Source organism: Rattus norvegicus, chromosome 2 (genome assembly GCF_021556685.1).
Source record: "Rattus norvegicus strain SHRSP/BbbUtx chromosome 2, alternate assembly SHRSP_T2T, whole genome shotgun sequence".
In the NCBI taxonomy this organism is placed as follows: domain Eukaryota; kingdom Metazoa; phylum Chordata; class Mammalia; order Rodentia; family Muridae; genus Rattus; species Rattus norvegicus.
In genome coordinates this window covers 237,240,400-237,260,798 of record NC_141535.1, presented here as the reverse complement: position 1 = coordinate 237,260,798, position 20,399 = coordinate 237,240,400, and the positions used below count along the sequence as shown (strand labels likewise).

Genomic DNA, 20,399 nt, shown 5'->3' with positions numbered 1-20,399 from the left:
CCTAGAGATGGAGCAGAGAAGGAGTATTCAGGTCATCAGCCAACGCTGCAAACGGAAGGGAAACCCAGCTCTGATTCTAAGGAGTTCTGTGCAGAGACCAGAGAGGCAGGAAGACCCTGGGGCTGGAGCAGAGGCTCGGGAGAGCTCTGGTCTCAGCATCTGAACTTTGCCTCTCTTAGCTGCAATCAGGGAAGTTGTATCAAGCCCGTTGCTCTTGTCAGAAACCAGGCTGTTCTTAACACTTCACCTCACCCACTCTGCCTGGCCAAGCCATCCCCATATCTTGGTTCCTTCAGTCAAGTCACCCCTGCCTCTCACACCTACACGACCCCCGGAATCCTCATTGGGGTCCCCACCTGGCTTCCACCTGCCTGTCACCCATTTTCCCCATGACAAACCAGAAAACCTTTGGAAACATAGGCGGGTTTGAGCTAGACTCCTAGGAAGACATTGCACTATAGGCTTGGTCTGAACTCTCTTCCCGGCCATAATCTGACCCTTCTAGACCTTGTTTCCCATTTCATGCCTGTAGTTCCAGCTTCCACAAGGACAAAGGCACTTACTGGTCCTCTTTCCGGGACTCCAGGGTGTCCTCCTATCTGCACTGCTCCTCAGCACCAGAAACTTGCCAAGCTCAACTACACCCAAACGATCACTCCCCCGACGATTCAGTACGTTAGGAGTGTCCCCTGTCCCTCCTGCCTTGTAATGGCTTTTCTTTGGTCTGCACATAGACGGGTTTCCATCACTCCCTGAGGGATTTACTTACTGGGTATCTTTCCTTTCCACAAGATTGCCAGCCACTTGAGGACTGGACCATGTCGGGCTACTAGGTACCCATTGTCTAGCCACCCACATGAAGACCTTTGGATATATAAACAATCCACAAATATTCATAAATCCCATACTGGACTTATAAACAGGTGGATGAAGGAAGGAGAGTGGGGCATTGCTGAGGGCCTGAAAAGGGGCCCTGGGGGCAGGTTTCTGTGGCAGATCATGCACCCAAACTTGGTGTTGTCCACTTCCACAGCCAAGAAACCTGTGAACCTCTACACCGTCCATGATGGGGCTGTCCACACTGTCCAGAGGTCACCTTTCTTCAATGACATCATCCTCACTGTTGGGGGATGGAACGTGGCCATCTGGAAGGAGGAGGTCCTGGTAAGTTGCCTGCAGAACCGAGCAGGTGGGTGTGTCTTTGCCACTGAGAAAGACAGCAGGAACACGGGCTGTTCCGGGCTACTGTGACTGTGGGGCACTTTATAGAAAAATGAGAACAGATGGTCTGGCTGCAGCCTGTCAGCAGAACCACTGGAAACCTTTGAAAACACAACCACGTGCCTTTCTTTCCAGAGAGGAAGTGAACACAGCAAGGGCCTTGTCCTCTGAAACCTAACCACAGTTTTTCTTGGAAATGTCTCCTGTGGGCAGTTCATCTGACTTGAATTCTGCTCCTTGAGACTCAGAAGACGGATTCTGGTGACTAGCTGAAGTCCAGGGGTCATCCAGCCTGTCCACTTTTTATTCTGCACCAGGAGCATGTTGGCAGGGTCAGGAAGTTGGCCCTTGTAGACTGAGAGCCCAGAGTTGGCAGGGCACACCGCCTTGCAGACACACGTGAGCACCGGTAAGATTTGATCAGAATTTAGGCCGGTCCTGCTGGAGAGAAGCCAGCCTGCCACCATAAACAAACAAAAATACTGAGAGAATTGCATCCAGTGAAACCAGGGCAGGGCAGACCAGTTCCTTCGGGGAAAGTCTAAATTACTACGTCCCGTTGGTGGGATATAATGAGACTATGAAGAACCCGGAAGGGGAGAGACAGAGGCAGAGAGCATGTGCGGATCACAACTGGAACATACAAATTCTTTCTCCAAATAGCAGTCTCTTACGGATCCCTGATTCATACAAAGAATTTTAAAAGAAATGTGTGTCTTGTACCCAGGGTGCCACCGAGTAACCGGAAGGCTGCTTATGTCTTTATGAGCAAACTTTCAACAACATACTCTGTAGCTTTCGTCTTGTTCTTGTTTGTTTTTCCAATAAGGAGGTTGTGTAGTTAGAGCAAAGAAGAAAACCGGCATGATTAAGAGAAGACTGGCTGGACCCAAGATCCGGATCTCCCTAGAGGCTGAAAGAATGGGCACAAAAGGCTTTGGAGGTCACAAAGTCAGGGGCTGGCAAGGGAGCCCAGGCCTCGGCAGTCTTCTTACCTCACATTTCCTGTATGGGGGTTGACTCGTGGAAGACAACTGTAATAGAATCAGTTGAAGCTTATCTCCAACTAGCTTGCAGGACTCACACTATGGGTATTTTATTTGACTTTGACAATTACTGGGGGGTCACTCCTAATCTACTCTTCTAACTGCTTACCGGGCTACCTCCTCAGCGGTGTACCCCAGATACTTGCTGTTTCTCTGGCCATGTGTTCATGGTCCACCTCCCCTCATGGCGGCTTCCTTTCTCTCTTTGTTTCCCCCTCCAACCCTCCCTTCCTCCAACCAGCTCACTCCAAACCCACCTACCTCCTATCTCTAATCCCTCCAGTAATTGGCTGTATCCATATTTTTAGCCAATAGTTTTAAATCAAGGGACAAGGTTTGCATGACATGAGAAGTCATCCTTAGGCCTCCACCTTCCCTTTGGGTATAGAATTTAGCATTGCAATTCATATCGATAGACCAAGCCTCAACCAACATCGCCATGCCTTGCTTATGTCACCGAGGACATAAGGGACACTTGGATGTCTCTCATGGGTAGACAAACCTGACTGTGGGAGAAAGCATTTTCTAACCGCTCTTGACTGTTAGCAAAGTTAGCAAATCATCTCATGGTGGAGGGGGAAACAGGAGTTTATTTCACCTTGCTTTGGTGGCCTAAAGCCCCAAATCCATCCGCGGCCATCACGGCTGTTTATGAAACGTCCGTGGTCACTGCTGCTCATTTCCAGGGTGCAGTTCACAGCTGAGGCTGGCAGCTGCATCAGTGCCTTACATCGCTGTGACAAAAACATCTCAGTAATAACTTAGAAGAGTTGTTGCGGATGACTGGTATGTGGTTGTGTGACTTTGTTAGTTCCGGTCCCACACCGAAACCAAACACCATGAAAACAGCAGCGTGCGGATGAGGCCCTTTGCCTCAGGGTGGACAGAAAGTAGAAGGCACAGGACCAGGGCCAGGCATACCCTTCAATGGCACAACCTCTTCCCTCTAGCTGGGCCACAACACTTGAAGTTTCCAGAACATCTCAAAATAGTATCACCAGCTGGGAGCCAAGCGTTCAGCACAGGAGCCTGTGGAGGACCGGTATTCAAACCATAACAATAGACTTGTCATTTGCTTTTGTGGGCACCAGAACTGTTTGCGTGGGCAGCAGATCTCCGGCAGCCAGATAAAGTTATGAGGAACCTCTTTACACGCTACTGTCTGTTGTCTACACAGTCGCACAGAAGTAATATCACAGAGGAAGCTGGGTTATCAGGACCAACCGAAGCTAAATTGGAAGGTTCAACCTTTTCTAAAAAAGCAACTAAAAAAAAAAAAAAAGGAGGTTGCATGCTGTGGATTTGGTTTATTGCTTATATTGTGTTAGTTGGGATCCCAAATCACGTGGGAATTCACATGTCTTCAGGTAAGCCTCCAAGGGTCCCTCCCCCTAGTTGGCTCTAACCGGTAAATAATGTGGCCTGCAGCCAATGGCTGAGAAGGGAGATAGAGGCGGGACTTTAGGTTTCCCAGGCAACGGAACCCAGTGAAGAAGGAGGTAGTTACAGCCATTGCCAGAAAAGGCGAAGACTCTGGCCTGAGAAGTGTAGGACAGAGAGACAGAGAAATTGTCAACATATAAGAGTTTGGGATTGTGGCCCAGGAGGCTGCAGGCCTGGGTTAGGGTGGCCAGGATGGAATATAGATAATACGTAATTATTCAGGAATATCGGAGGGGAGAGGATGCTAGCAACATGGAGGAATGAAGTGGCCCAACCATTAAGGCATATTAAAATAGAAGGCTCTGTGTGTGTGTGTGTGTGTGTGTGTGTGTGTGTGTGTGTGTGTGTGTGTGTGTGTGTGTCGTCCATTTGAGAGAGAATCCAGTGCATTTTGGCAGGTGGTAAGCAACTTGCTCGCTGGGCAGCCATCAGCAGTGCAATTTGGGTAGCATTAATACCTAAATTGCTAAACTGTTGTATAATGAACGCAACATTTGCTTATAAAATAACTGGTAGAAAAACATTACTTGTCCTGTGTAAATCCCACAGCATTGCAGGCAAGATGGCTCAGTGGGTAAAGCTGTTCAGGGTTTATGAAGAATATTTGATCCCCCAGAAACTGTTATGGGTGTTGTGACATGTGGAAGTCAGTCTCTTTCAGTCTCTCCCCTCCCCCCCACTACCCTCTTCAAAGCCCTAGAACAACTGGAAATAGACTTCCTGGTGGGATAAACCCATGCTTAAGTAACTAACTGTGGCAAGCTGAGCTGTGCTTAAAAAACACCAAACAAACAAAAAGAAAATCATTGTCAGTTTCTCCAGGGCCACAGAAAGGAAAACAGGAAAGCTTGCGATGTGTCTTTTGCACTTGTCTTTAGACCGGACCACTCCTTCAAACGTGCTGCGCACCGAAAAGGTACACCGCAGGGCACTGGTCCCTGACAAGGCCTGGAGTATTCTACATCGGTCGAGAGGATGGATATGTCGATATCTGGGACCTCCTGGAGAAAACACATGAACCAGCCCAGTCGCAGAGTATCTGCATCACCATGATCACCTACATCAAACCCTGGACCTTCTCTTGTACGTTCACTCTAGCCCATGGAGCAACATGTTTGGTCGAAGTAGGAATGCTCTGGCGTTCATCTGAAAAACCTCCAGGGTTTGCCCCACCCACCCTTCCTCCCCTCCTCCTGTCTCCCTTCTTTCCCTCCCTCTCCCTCCTGCTCTCCCCTCTTCCCTTTGTTTCTCCAACAACATTCTCATCCTTTCCCTCCGCCCTTGCTCCCAAACTCTGGAAACCCCTTAGCGTCCCTCCGTGTTCATTCATTAGCCATGATTTCCCAGACATCTGATAAGGTCGGACTGAGGCTGACTTTGAACCACCGGATGGAAAGTGTCCATCTTGTCTTAACCTGACAGAATGGTCCTAAGCCTTTGCTGCTTTGGGGATATTTCTTTCCCAGAAATACGGAGTTCTGTTTCTTTGCCAAGCTTTTTTTTTTTTTTTATTAGATATATTTCTTTACTTAGATTTCAAATGTTATTCCCCTTCCCGGTTTCCTGTCCATAAGCTCCCATCCCTTCCCCCCCCCCCTTTCCCCCCATACATCCCCCTTACTGCCCTCTCCCCCAAATTAGAGGAAAGTTTTTTTTAAGTATTATGTATTTTAGTGATTCTCAGATGGGCCACACCAACAAGCATCTCGCTTCATAGGATCACATGGTTCTCCAGGGTTATATATTTATGTAAGCCGTAGACTCTGAGTTAAATATGTGTAAATAGCAATTTACTACCAAACAAGCATGAATTCAAGCATATGTCTACAGAAAACTAATTTATTTCCTTTGGGTTTTTTTTTCTTATTTGGGGTTCCCCCACCCTGGTTTGGCCCATTTAGCATTTTCTGTGCAACTCCAGTATGTCTGTCTTTCCTGGAAGAAGTTTCCTTTTGTTCCCAAAAGTCCATAGACATAAGATTGACTCTGATTTTTCTTAGAAACACCCCACCCAGACACTCGGCTTCAGGACCCTCTAGACTGTCTCAGTCCGGCTTCCGTTTAGTCATAAGGCACAACCAAAGTATGTTATCCTATCCCTGATACAAAAGACTGACTTTGTCCCTGCAGGGTTCTGAGTGTAGGACTCAGGAACTTGAGCCAGGCCTCCTGAGAATGAGAGGAAACATCGGGAAGTGATGGAGAATGAGCTCCTCACACACTCGTGCGGTCACAGGAAATCCGAGGTTGAGGCTGTGTCTCCAAAACTCATCCACACAGCCCAATCCTTCAGCTCCTGATGTCTGTGCTCCCTGCTCAGAACCTTCCCATGTGTTATCCCTGCCTCCTTAAACCACAGAAAAGAAGGCCGTCAGCCCCTCTCCTTATATACACACCGGGAGAGCCGGGGTTGAGGTTGTGGGAGCTGACAGAGACGTTCCTCATCAGCTGGAAAGAACGGCTTGTCCATGTTTACGTGGTTCTGTCATGAGCATCTGACAAGGTTGCTGGGGGTGCAGCAACCGTAGCAGGCCTTCCAGGAAACCACAAAAGGAAACGGATTTTGTGTCTAACCTCTTGAGATGGCTTTTGTTTGTTGAATTCCCCACACACACTCTTTTTTTTTTCAATGTTTCAGCTAAGCAGCAGTTTATAGCCATAGCAGACTACTATGGAACCCTGCATATCTTAGAGATCCCTTGGACACTAAGTCACCCTTCCACTAACGAGGTCAGTGAAGTTGAGACTTTGCATGTTTAAGGTTGCTGGGACATTTCTCTTTTAAAGAGTATACTTATTAATTTATTTGCAGTGGGGTGAGACACATGCCATGGCACACTTGTGGAGGTCAAGGGACAACTTGGTTCTCCCCTCCTCCCATGTGGTACCAGGGACTGAACTTGGGTCATCACACTTGGCAGCAACGGCCTGGCCTGCCAAACCACCTTATCTTTGGGGCATGCCTTAAAAGTGTGTTTTATATGTTGGCACTTTTGTTTTACAAGAGAATGAGAGATTTATTTTAAATAACATTTTATTTTAGGTCCATATTTTAATATTAATTTTTATTATTATGTATTATATTGCTTATTCATTTTATTTACTTTTATTTTAAATAATAAAAGAGTACTTTTTTTAATCATATGGATGAGATAGTTTGACACCAAGGAAAAGAACCGAACAGGAGATGAGAAGGAAGTCAAGTGAGTGAAGCACAAACTGGGAGAACTGTCGTGGGGAGTCGGCATTTTCAAAGCGTAACTGAGTTTTAGCCCTGTTGGCGTATTCACACACCCCAGCATATTGCCAGTCCCCCATCTGAACTGGCAGTACACTGCCCACTCCAACCCTACCCCGACCACCCAAGCATTTGGAGCAACACTGAGAGCAAGGACTTAAAGGGACCGATGAGTAGAAACCATAAACATCCATCCATGCCACTTAAATACACAGCCCACAATCTGATGCGAGTCCCAGCACCAGCGCGGCTCCTGCCAGGCAGGCCTGCCTTCCTTCCCCAGGCAGATAGATCGATGATGGTTTCCCTACTAATGTCCATGAGACACAGTGCTAAGCCCTCTGGGGACCAGAATCCAGTTCTGCTTCCAGTCCCTTTAGCCAGCTAGACTCACAAGTCTCCATAAATATCGTCCTCTGAGTTTACCAGTTCCGTGGAGGGCATGCAACTTCAGCCTCCTAAATAAGAAGAAAGAAGAGGGGAAGAGCAAATCCCTATATTTCTACTATAAAAATGGCAGGGTTTTGCAGCTCTCTCCTCCCATCCATAGCTGCCCCTGTCCTAGGAAGCTGCAAGCCACAGGGATCCTAATGTAAGCACAGAAGCAAGAACCTGGAGCTTGCCTCTCTGGCCTGCGGCACAACCCTCAAACCTCACTCACCTAAAGCAGTGGCTCTCAACCTGCGGGGGACCGGAACCCCCGTGGAGGTCAAATGACCCTTTCACTGGGTCGCCCAAGACTATCAGAAAACACTGATATTCACATCATGACTCACAACAGTAGCAACATTACAGTCATGAAGTATCAAGGAAAATAACCTAAAGGTCAGGGTCACCACAACGTGAGGCTCTGGACTGAAGGGCCACAGTGTTAGAAGGCTGAGGACCGCTGGCCGAGAGGAAGAGAAGCATTATGTCACCATCCTTCCACTTACAGTTAAGAAGGTGGTTGTTGGCATTGGGTGGCTAAGGAAGAACCAGCCTTGTAAAGGCCACGGGTGTCCCTGTGGGGTCAGCTCATCGTGGGCCCTTGTCCCTGACAGGTATCAAGTGTGAACTACTACTTTGAAAGAGAAGTCAAGCATCTGGAATACGTCCAGCAGCGCAAGGAAATCCGTGAGGAAGAAAAGAAAGCTATGGCCATGGAAATGATAAAGAAGAAAGCGGTGAGTGAAATCTCTGATTGAGAACTGCCATCTTCTCCCGCCAGTGGCGATGCCGCCGGGCTTATCCCACGAGAGTCCTGCGTTCTCCCCAGCTTTATGCCTTTCTTGTGGGCATCAGGAAGGCATAACTTTGATTTCCTACACAACCATGAGTGAGAACCACCGGTCGTGTTAGTGAGGTTCTGTCACACTTCTGCCTATCATGTGGAGTGCGTTCTGGGTGGTAAGACGGTACATAGCTCACAAATGGAGGTCAGAGTGTCGTCTATGAGGGTGAGCATTCTCCTTCTCTCATTAAGTGCCAGGGAAGAAACTTAGGTCATCAGCAGGCACCATACCCACTGAGCCACCTCACCAGCCCTGTGCATAATGAGATTCTGTCCAAGTCGCCTTTCTCTAGTCCACTCCAATTCCAAGGCCCTTTAGCACAGGTACAAAGATTCACCGATGAATGCTTTCATTGTGTGGAGTTTCTGTGTCTGGTGAGTGATGTATCGAAACAGGCCATGCGAAAAAGACCAACCAGAGAAGTCAAGACATGGGCTGACCTCCCATGGGTCTGGAGCAAGGCCTCCCTCCATCTTTGCTAAGCTTTGGTTGTCTTATCTGGAAAACAGGAATACCAACAGCTACCTCTGGCGATTGCTGGAAGGCTTTGGGCTAAATAATGTGATCATCTGCCATCAAACAGTTGCTCCAGCAACATAATCACTGATAGACTCGGGGGAAGGTGTTTGTCATACTGGGATAGGTAGTGCTGTGACCCTAAAACAGAGAAGTGGGGAACACATCCCTCTTACACCCAGCCAACAGAGGACAAGTCGTTCTACAGGCCCCACTCCCCTCTTTCTCGGCCCCTCTCCATGGGTCAGGCACTGGAATTGGGGACTTTTAAATACTCATAATCCGTTCTTTCCGAGTTCTCATCAGAGTCTCTCGGGTGTGGATTTCTGTTCCTTGGTGGCTTGTCTCCTCCCTCACCTCTTTGTCACCACAGTTTCCTAACTGGCCCTACCCATGGTCCCTTCACAGCCAAGCACAGGGCCTCCTCCCACTAAACTGCCCAGGTCTCCATGAAAAGTGCCAACACGTTAACGTCCCACACACGTCACCTGTTGACAGACATAGACTCACACAGTCAAAGCAGAGAGCTCATTTCAAAAGCCACCCTTGGTGGTGACAACAGATACGGAGATCCCAGTAAACTAACTTTCTGTCTAATCCGACTGCCGCAAACGGAGTGGTCTTTCGCTTTACTCTTCTGAACACTTGCAAACGCTGGTGTAGGTGCCCTGGTGGGAGACACTCAATGCCAACACTTTATCCACAGTTGCTAGACGTCTAAGCACAAAGCAGTTCTGCGAGTCACGGACGGCCCTCCAGCCACATAAGGAGGGCAGGACACTTGGGAAAGTTTGCAGGAGGGACTGGCTTATCGGTCTACAGCAGCGGTTCTCAACCCATGAGTCATGATCCCTTTGGGGGTGGGGCATGTAGAATGACCCTTTCACAGGGGTCACCTAAGACCATCAGAAAACACAGATATTTTCATAATGACTCATAACTGTAGCAAAATTATAATCTTAAAGTAGCAACAATGAATAATTGTATTGATTCTTTTATGTACAACACGAGGAACTGTATTAAAGGGTCACAGCAGCAGGAAGGCTGAGCAGCACTGCTACACAGAGAAGCAGTGAAGGGCAGGGTTTTGACAGTCCCCTCTTCTCCAGCACACCAGACTGCCCCTCCCGTCCATCTGTCTTCTACCCTCACACAGGCCCCTTCTAGAGAGCAGCCACAGCAGCTGTTCAGAAACCCTGGATCCCCTCACTCCTTCTTGGTTTTTAAGCTAATGGGGCTGTTTTGCTTATTCCCACCTAGAAAACCTATCATAGGTCCAAAGAACAAATGGAGGCTGAGCTGAAGTTGGAATATGAAAGCTATTTGGAACTTGAGCAGTCTGTCCTCTTCGCCCTCGGTCTAGGCAAGGTCTCAGAGAAGATGTCGTACTTGGACTTGCATTAGCAGAGATTCTCGAAGATGGTTGCTGGGAGACCCCAGTGGTCTTCCCCCTCCCTTTATTGTTTGTGTGAAGGTAAAATAGCAAACCGATCATATATAGGTTTATTTGTAAATACAGGCTTTTATTTAACTGGTATTAAAAGAATCAAATTTTATCAAATATATTTCAGTCTCACGTTGAGCATTATTGAACTGTATGTGGAGTATGGACTTTTCAAATAAGGACAGACATTTCCTCTAGTCATACTGCACAGATTCAGACCCCATCTCCCTCTTCTCCAGCACACCAGAAACGAAGATTGATTAACAGTAGAAAAGTGAACCAGAGATTGACTTGTCAGAGAAATTGTAAGAGGGTCACATATAGGAAACATTCGCTAAAATCCAACATTCAGGACAACGACACATTCTTAACAACTACAGAGAAGACCTTCTTTACCCGACAAAGGGCATCAAAAATACTGCTGTGATAAGACACCACCATCAAGGCAGCTTGTTAAAGAGTGCATTGAATTTGGGGCTCACAGCTTCAGGGGGTTAGAGCCCATGAGCACTGCTCCATGGCAGGGAGCAGTAGCTGAGAGCTTACCTCTTGAGACACAGCCAAGAGTCGGCACACCTCCTCCCATAAAGCCACGCCTCCTAATCCTTCACAAACAGTTCTACCGACTGGGGCCATTCTCATTCAAGCCACTACACTGGCAAAGAGCTAAGATGTGAAAGGACACTGCACTCCTTCAACCAGCGCAGGAAACTGAAGAAGCCACACCACCAACCCCCCACCTCCACCCCTGCACAAGGAGGGTGATTTTAGTTTGTGGGGGGATTAGCAGAAGGGCTAAGCAGGAAGTGGACACAACCCACTTTCTCTGTGAGAAGGTTAAGAATGGATTAGAACTGAGAGTCACCTAGCCAGAAATCTTCTTAAGAGGCCATGATACCTGTTCGAGGTGAAAGATGAGAAGGCCCTGGGGGTAGAGGGTGGCGCTGAGGGGCTCACTAAACAGGAAAAGGGAGACAGAGAAGAGAGCCACAGCTCACAAGTTCTTTAACAGTGGCTGAGCTCTGTGAGGGTATCATCCAGCCAGGCTGAAGCTACATACGGGGCAGCATTTGGGGGTTGGAGTTTATTGTTACTTAGAACAGCAAGCCCCTAGGCTGGTCTTGAACTCTCAACCATCCTGCCTCGAACTTCATCCAGGGAGCTTGAATTACTCAGTGCACACCTCTAAGTGACGGGGATCTGAGGCAGATCTGTACCTGTGGGAGGAGAGGAAAGGATGGAATGAGGCTGCCTTCAGCCGCCCAGCCTCATCTCAGTTATACACTGTTCCTCCCTCAGATGCCACAGACAAAGTCAGCACTGTCGCCTCCTTTAGAACAAGTTCTCTCTGGGCTGATGTTCTTCTCTCTGGCCCGGACCCTTCATTTAGCAGGCGACAAAACCGCTAAACGCCAGCAAAGAACTCAGGCAGGTGACGGACCTGCTGAACCCCAGCAAAGAACTCAGTTGAGCTGAGGCTCAAACTAGACAGGGACAGCTGGTGTGAGTGAAATGGATGCGCCTCCCCTCTTGTCCCTGTTCCCTGCTGTCCATTCCTTCCAAACCGTCTCAGTATTTTAGCTCAGTTCATATCTTCCTCTTCTGCCCTCTAGTCGTTTGGTCTGCCTTACAGCGTAGCAAAAAGAAAGGAACTGTAGATCCCAGCAGACTGAACTCAAAGCTCAGCTTCATCCCCTTGAACAAGCTACACTGTCCCTTAATGTGTGTGTGTGTGTGTCTCTCTCTCTCTCTCTCTCTCTCTCTCTCTCTCTCTCTCTCTCTCTCTCTCTGTGTGTGTGTGTGTGTGTGTGTGTGTGTGTCTGTCTCTCCTGTGTGTATGTGTGTGTGTGTCAGTCTCTCTCTCTCGTGTGTGTGTGTGTGTGTGTGTGTGTGTGTGTGTGTGTGTGTGCATCTGTGTGCCCATTTCTGCATTCTGTGTGCCCATTTCTGCATGTGGAGTCCAGAAGAGGACATCAGGTCCTTGCTCTATCTCTCTTTACATAGTCTATCTCTTTTTGTTTTTTTCTTTTCTTTTTTAGAACATAATACACTACCCAATTATTAGTCATCCAATATTTGATTATTTGGATTAAATATAATTATCGTTCAGACTCACAAATTGCTTTCTGCTCACCAAGAAATGTGTGATTAAGCCACCGTATATTCAGGCCCACAGGTAAGCACACCACCTGTGTGCATTTTAGATGGAAACCAATTAACGGCCGAGGACGGGGGCCATGTCCTCTGCAGGTTTGCAAACCCACTATAGTAAATAATTAACGGCTCCCTGTGCCCTTCTGGCCCTGAGCATGGGCAGGGGTAGGTGACACTCTATGTGGTTGCTAGGCTGCCACTGCCAGGGCAGATACTAAGTAACTGAGCTGTATCCCCATCAGGAAATTGAGTATCAGTGAAGGTCAGGTAAAAGCCCGCCTGATGAATCCACTCCTTGCACAGCCCATGAGCTGTCATTGGAGGACTGCAGTGGAACCCACACACCAGCTAAACCAGCCTGAGAAGCTCACTAAGGAAAGGAGAGTGAAGGAAGGAGAGTGAAGGAGAGTGAAGGAGTGTCAATTGATGTTGACAGATACTATTGCTATGTTTCCTTGCACCACGGCAGTGCACTGGAGTTGGAGGACAGAGGGAAAAGTGTCCCTTCAGCCCCAACTCAAATGTGTTCATGAACGTCTGCCATACTGTCTCCCTTCTTGAGGAGAGAGAAGAAAAGTGTAAAATAACGTTTCATGCTTTCTTCTCAACTAGACATGCATTTCCTCAGTGTAGAGACAATTCTAGCCCTGCTACTCTTAAGCTTCAGTGTTGGACAGTGTGTGTGTGTGTGTGTGTGTGTGTGTGTGTGTGTGTGTGTGTGTGTATGCGTGTGTGTGTTTGTGTCTCGCATGCAGTCTCTGTGGAGGGGTGTGTGTCTGCATGTGTGCACACACTGCAGTATCTCTGGTGTGCGTGTGTGTTTGTATGTATGCACACACATGCAGTATCTCTGTGTGTTCACATGCAGTATCTGTGGTACATGCATGTGTAGTGCACAGGAGTGTGCATTCACTCATGATCACATGTTAGAAGTGAGATTAAGAGTTCTGACTTCTATCACCTCCCACCTTGCCTTGACGATCTCTCACTGATGAGATACTCCCAGGCTGGTCGGTCTGCTCGCTCGCTCTCTCTCTCTCTCTCTCTCTCTCTCTCTCTCTCTCCCTCTCTCTCTCTCTCTCTCTCCCTCTCTCTCTCTCTCTCATGCTGGGACTGCCAACCCACACCACCATGCCCAGTTATTTCCATGGACATCAAGGATCCTAGTTCAGGTCCTCAGTCCTCTTACTCAGAGAGCATATGCTCTTCCCCACTGAGCCATCCCCGCCCTATAACCAGTTTGACCATCTCTTTATTAACACGTAGGGATAATAAGCCCCACCACATGGAATTGTAAAGACTCTGCAAAATATGAGAAACTACTATGTAGTGCTATAAAATGCATGTGAGGCGATATCAACAAGACTGAACTAATCTGAAATCTGCGGTGACCTGAATCTTGAAAGACAGATTGCTTAGAACTGCTCTGCTGTAGTTTTTGCTATGCTGTGATTCCTGAGAGTCAGTGTTTAACATTCAACTTACCGAGATCTCCATTCACACACCCAGTGGATGAACAAGCAAGTCCCATGTATTGACAGGCAACTGATCTGCTTCAACAATTGTCTAAAACTTAGACAACGGAGAAAAATCAAACTTTTGTTACAGAAAAAGACAGCTGCTGTGAAAGGGTGAAGGGACTTTCTGTATAGTCCTCTCAACTCTGCATCATCATCTCTCTGTATTTTACTTTCTCAAAGTATTAGATCTGTGTTTGTTTACATTTCTCCAACAGGCAATTCTTAGCCCAGCACCAGGAAAAAGCAAACCCCACAGAGACCTATTGGCTCTAAAAAGAGAACATCATGGAATGATCCTCAGGAATGGGGTAATGAGACAGAATCTGAAACAAAAGTCTCCATCAGCTCATGCTGGAAAGAGAGCGAAAGGCAGAAACTGGTTATTCTTGTCTCTTCCTGTGTGTCCATGTTTGTTGGCCCCCGGCGTGCTGGAGCTTTGTGACAGAGTTCTAGCCAGAGGGTGTGGGTAGAAAAGACAGAACCCCCTTTCAGGTCTTACCTGACCCTCATCCCCTAAGTCCCCCAACTTTTAACTTCTCCAGCTGTGTGTTCGAGATGCCATCATTCATAAACAGAGATGTGGCAGAACCTTCCCCTAATGAATAAAGATTTCAAGGAGCCAATCACTGGGCGAGAAGGCGGAACTTCCGGGTCGGAGAGAGGAAGAGGGGAAGCAGGAGAAAAGATACTCGCTTTTGGGATGGGAGAGAGTGTGGAGGCCAAAATGTAGGGGGAGGGGAGTGTGTGTGTGTGTGTGTGTGTGTGTGTGTGTGTGTGTGTGTGTGTGTGTGTGTGTTCCCAGCGATTGTGTTACCTGTTGATTCTAAACTAAGTTTGTGTGATGTTTTCCTCCACGCTGGGACTCAACTGGGTTTCAGAGAGAAAGGTACCGTGGCAAGGGATGGGTGCATCCCAGCTAGCCGTGGGAATTTGGAAGTGTGGGGCTGGTGGCCACCTTGGGAACTTAGGGAGTCAGGTGGAGAGAATTCAGAAACAGTTCTCAACCCGTATCAGATTTTAACAACCGAGAAGTCATCTTTCAACGTATTAAACCATCGAGAATTCTGGACTCCTTTGTAAATGCTGTAGCGGAGTCCACGCCGAGAAACTCAGGTAGATTGGCCACAGCTCTGCCCGGTCAGGACACAAACAAGCACTAAACCAGAAATTTGACTTAAACCTGCATATAGAAAAACAAACAAAAATACTACAAAATCTCAAAGTCCAAAAGGGAAACTTTCTAAGCTGACTTTACTTGTAGGTCCGCAGGTTGAGAGAGAATTCACCAACCTGAGCCAACTCAAGTCACACACCACATTGCTCATACCAGTTCAAATCCCGCATTTCAAAACCCACAGCACTAAAGCTGACGTCTGAACTAATTTGAATGCTGGGGTGACCTGTCTCAGAGGTCTGTCACCCCACGCCTTGCCACTGGTAAAGCTCAACCAAGCACCAAAGGGGCCGCAAATGAGCCACTGCCTCATAGAGCACAACAGTTATGTCACACTTCAGAAAGAGAGTAAATGCCTTCCTCCTATAGAGAATCAACAGTGGCCACGAATTGTTCAGCGAGCACAAAAGGACTCAACACCGGGCCAGCAACAGCTAACTAACAAAGAGTCAGCATCTGAGACATATGCATGATCACAGTTCTGGAGTCACCTAGAAGCTTGGGTGTTGATCACAATGAGCTTCTGAGGTGGCGGAAGTTCTCAGTGGCAAAGCACCCTTCCTGTTCCATGTACTTCTTGACATACGCACTCCAAGACCCCACTCTGTTTCCCCTTCTCTGGAAATGAGGCAGGACCTAAGTGGAAATGGCCAAGCATTCATTCTTGGACCCGCCATTCTGGGGAGGTATGAAGAGACCACACACAGACATCCTGGCTCTGGCCCAGCCAGTGGGCAGCAGGTGTAGATGCACACATTCTCAGATGACGCTGACTTTGATCCTTCAAACTACCCCAGTGTCTCTGACAGCTATTCCCACACTTGGACTTACATCACTGGGTTTGGGGGTGGTTTGCTATACGACAAAAAATATCTGGACGAAAGACCTCACTCAGCTCTTGTAGGGAATAAAGGAGAAAGAATATGTAAAACAAAATGCCTTTTCTGAAACATAGTGCATCCTCAATAACTGGTAGTTATCTATAATGTACCAATAACTGGAAATCACCCCTCGCATGCAATGTGAATTTATTCCTTCCTTTACTTTGTCCTGGGAAGGAATATAAAGATGTATCCTGTGCAGTGAGCCCCTGCCTTTAATATATACACTGTAAGAGATAATAAGGTGCATATTCAAATAACCACATTAAGGGGCTGGGGATTTAGCTCAGTGGTAGAGCGCTTACCTAGGAAGCGCAAGGCCCTGGGTTCGGTCCCCAGCTCCGAAAAAAAAAAAAAAAGAATCAAATAACCACATTAAAAACAGAATAAATAAATGCTGTGCATATGTCTAAAGTGTGGAGAGAGCTATTCAGGGATCATAGTAGAAATCACTTGCAAGTGGGATTGATTACTTTGCCACCTTTTCTATTTGACTGCAATTTCTACAGAAAACATGGATTTTTTTTTTTGTCTTTTCCACCTTGTGGAATTATCACTTGCTCACAATATAATATACAGATCTTAAATACATACTGGATCTTAGTCTTATTTATGCATTCGTCCATAGAACCAGAGGGCTTGACAGGGAGCAAATTTTCATTATGGCCCATAGAAGACTCAGCGTTGGATCCTAATGGAGCATTGTAAGCTCACCCTGTCTAAAACACTCCGAGCCTGTTCTGCTTTAGAACTCAAGGCCAGACCCCAAATGAGACCCAACAAGGTGCCCACAGGACTGCCTGCCACTGAGGTCCTTGCTCTGAGAATGTCTGGAAGCAGCTGGTGAGCCCTAGGTCATGGGTGAAGCGCTGATGTCTGTCAGTCCTCCTTTGCCTGGTCTCCTGTCTACCTTCTGCCTCCTTTTCATGGGGATCTATGATCCTTTTTAAGGCCCACCAGTGAAGCGAAGGGAGCCTCTCCGTCTCAAAGTCCTCAGTTGTATCCACCAAATCCTTCTTGCTGCATAAAGTAACATTTTCCGACTCGAGGATTGAGGGCATCGATGTGCTTAGGACAATTATTTCAGTTCATCACAAACTCATACAAAATGCTAAAGGGGGAAATTCTGAAATCTTTTATGTTCTCTGAAAAGCATAAAGCAAGAGATACATAGAGGTTTCCCTCTGGTGGAGGACACCAGTAGAACCCAGCCCACAGACTCACCTAAGCGGGGTTCACAGGGACCCATAGACTCTGAATGAGGAATCACGGAGCCTGTGTGGGTCTGCACTAGGTCCTCCCCACACACGTTGAGCTTGTTATCTCGGTGTTCCTGTGAGACTCCTAACAGAGGGAGCGGGGTGTCTCTGACTCTTGCTTGTTCTTGGGACCCCTTTCCTCCTGCTGGATTGCCTCGTCCAGTCATGATATGGGACTTGGTGCCTAGACTTACTGTAACTTGTTATACTGTGTTAAGTTGACAGCCCTGGGAGGCCCGCTCTTTTCTGAAGGGAAATGGAGGAAGACTGGATCTTGAGGAGAGAGGAAGTGGCGGGGGCACTGGGAGGAGAGGAAGGGAGGAGAAACTGCAGTCAGGTTGTAATATATGAGGAGGAGAAAAAAGAAAAGAGGTCTTCCTCTAGGTAAATATAAAATATCCTTCCAAAACAATAAGGGAAATTTCTTCTTTGTTTTTTATATAAAAATATTAGTGTTTCATGTGTGTGTTTGATACAGAGCCTCAGCCGCTTGTAGGTTGCTCACATTAGCTTTGAACTCCTGACACTCCTCATGCCTCTTCCTCTCAAATGCCGCCATACCTGGCTAGACTGGTTTATAGACTGAAGTGCATACTGGAAACACTTTTCTTGGGAAAAGCAAGAGCAGACAGCACACTACTGACGACAAGTGCTGTCACATGTAGCTCTCGTTAACTGCTTGTGAAGGTCAGGCTTACAGAGCTAAGGGACACACTGGTCTTCAGAGAGCTCGGAAACATCACGCTCTTGAACCTCCTGCAAGAGCAAAGTGCTGACCTCTTGTCCTAACAAGAGGGGATGTGGACACAAACGTGTGCAAGAAATTGGCACACTCATTGATGGAAAGACAGAAAACACGCCGAGTATCTGGGAGGAATCTCTGTTCTCCACCCATAAGGAGCAAAGGGAAAGAACTGTGTGAGCTGTGGGGATCGGAAGTCCATAGATGATCAAGGGAGACGTCATCACAATCAGAGGGTACTGGGCCCCAGTGGCACAAAAGTGTGCTTGTGTTGCAGGAAGTGGAGATCCTCATCTCCATAGCTGAGAGCCTGAGAGTGTGGCCGTCAGAACGTTGGTCACGTTTGCTTCTAAAATGGAAAGAAGATGCCATAAGAAGCGTAGATGAGCCATCGCCACCGCCAATTTAAGGAGCTCTCTGTCCACCATGTGGGTTCTGGGTACCAAACTCAGACCATCAGACAGAACCTGAATAATCTCTATACCCATCACTACAGACTGCTTCGAAATAACACTTACTTAATAAGAGCTCATGCGTGGTCTGTCTGCATGTGCATATGTGTATCGTGTGAAGGCCCAGTCCCTGAGGAGGCCAGGAGACTTGACTCCCCTGGAACAGGAGTTACAGAGGCCGTGCGTCGCCATGTGAGTACTGGGAACCAAACCTGGGGCCCCGGCAAGAGCAGTGAGGCACCCTTAAAGAAGGAGCCCTCGCTCCACCCCTAAAGCATTTCTTTTACTACTTGAAGGGATTTGGTTTTTTTTAATCATACCTTCAGTGACTTGAGAAATCTTTACAGATTCCAAGGTTTTCTTCGAGCAGTTTTGACACTTCTCAGCTTGGGGAAATTTAATTTTGGGGAGTGGTGTGGCACAGGAACAGGATCTGTGGGGCACTGGCTGTCTTAGAACTCACTTTGTAGACCAGGACTCAAACTCACAGAGATCCACCTGCCTTGGCCTGGTGGGATCAGAGACATGAACCGCCACTGGGCTGAGACTTCCCAGTGTTATACTTAGATCTACAACTCAGTTAACTTTTCTGTGGTCTGAGGTATGGGTGGGCAGTTTTTTTTGTTTTTTTGTTTTGTTTTGTTTTTTTTGTTTTGTTTTGTTTTGTTTTTTGTATATAAGATCATCCTTTTCCCGCTGGCCTGCCTTTCCTTTACAGGTTTAAGGTGTTGATGTGGGTACTTGATGACTGCCACATTATGTGTCATTTTAAATTCGGCCAGTGATGGCCTTCCAACTGTGGTTCGTCTTTCCAGTTGCTTCAGTTAGTTTAGGCCTTCACATGCAGGTTTAATATATTAAATTTTATGAAAGTCAAAATCATATGTAACTGAGTGACTGATAACTAATACAGAAGCCAAGGGACCCTACAGCTAAAAGAATCAAGAAAACTACGTTCGTTCCCCCTGGCATTTCCTGTGGAATATTCTAGAAAAGAATGTGTTTTGTTTTTTTTTATAAAATAAAGTGTAGCTGGGCATGGTGGTTTGTTTGCAATCCCATGAGGCAAAGACAGAATTGACATAAGTTTGAGTTCAGCCCAACTTACACAATGAGACTCTGTCTCAAATATTAAATGTGTTATTTCGTAGGTCAAAAAAGTCTCTCTCTCTCTCTCTCTCTCTCTCTCTCTCTCTCTCTCTCTCTGTCACACACACACACACACACACACACACACACACACACACCTGCGATTTTATTCAGAAAAGGGGCTGAGTTCTTCTAGGTGAGAATTCAGTGAGAGATGAGTTTTCCCGGAAGGTTAGAAGGAGGAGGAAGTGACGGAGGGAAAAGGAAAGGGAGAGGCAGCAGAGGCTGTGGTGTTAGCTGTGTGGGAGGCAAAGGAATGGCTCTGTGAGCTGTGAGCTCGAGGCAGCTAGAATGAGCACAAGTGGGGTGTCCTACAGCAGCAACTCCTAGTGAGTGCTTGAAAACCCTTTGCTGGTTTTGGCTGGTAATACACAGTTCGTTATCTCTGCTTCCTGCTCTTCTGGGGTGGGTGGGGAGGGGATGTTGTTCTCCACACTTCGTCAGTCAGGAGGAAGCAATAGGAGCAGTTGTGAGGAGACAGCTTCCTGCATGGTTCCTGTTTCCTAACGAGGGAGAAAACTCTAAACCACAAGACAGGAAAGGATTGAGTCCCAATTTGGCTCCCTCTTTTATGGGACCCAAAGTCAAAGCTCGCCCCATCTGAGTGACTGAAGGAGTCCTGTGTCTTCCTCACTGTCCCCACAGCCAGCCTGCAGCAGATTGTGTATATATTTTTAAAGGTCCCCCTTATTGTTTTTTATTTGTATATCTGAGTATGTGCATGAACGTAACGTACACTCAAAGCCCATAAAGTCAGCACCGGGTCCCTGGGAACTAGAGTTATAGGAGATCCGGACCCATCAGAAGAGATTACCATTTCGTGTAGTTTTACCCCTTTGCTCTGGATCAGCCAAACTAACAGCCACCACTCGGCTTCCCTTGACTC

The 20,399-nt window shown here is 47.3% G+C and overlaps 2 protein-coding genes across 3 annotated transcripts in view; one reads left to right on the top strand and one right to left on the bottom strand.

Moving 5' to 3' along the window:
- Positions 1-10,303, top strand: part of Dnai3 (dynein axonemal intermediate chain 3) — a 58,046-nt gene extending 47,743 nt beyond the window's left edge. The window contains 5 exon segments of the mRNA NM_001134736.1: positions 1,034-1,164; positions 4,589-4,793; positions 6,349-6,440; positions 7,992-8,114; positions 9,999-10,303. Coding sequence (NP_001128208.1) covers positions 1,034-1,164; positions 4,589-4,793; positions 6,349-6,440; positions 7,992-8,114; positions 9,999-10,142 — 695 coding nt within the window. The 3' untranslated portion in view covers positions 10,143-10,303.
- Mcoln3 (mucolipin TRP cation channel 3) overlaps positions 1-20,399 on the bottom strand; it is a 107,620-nt gene that overhangs the window by 85,691 nt on the left and 1,530 nt on the right. The gene's annotated exons all lie outside the window — the stretch shown is intronic.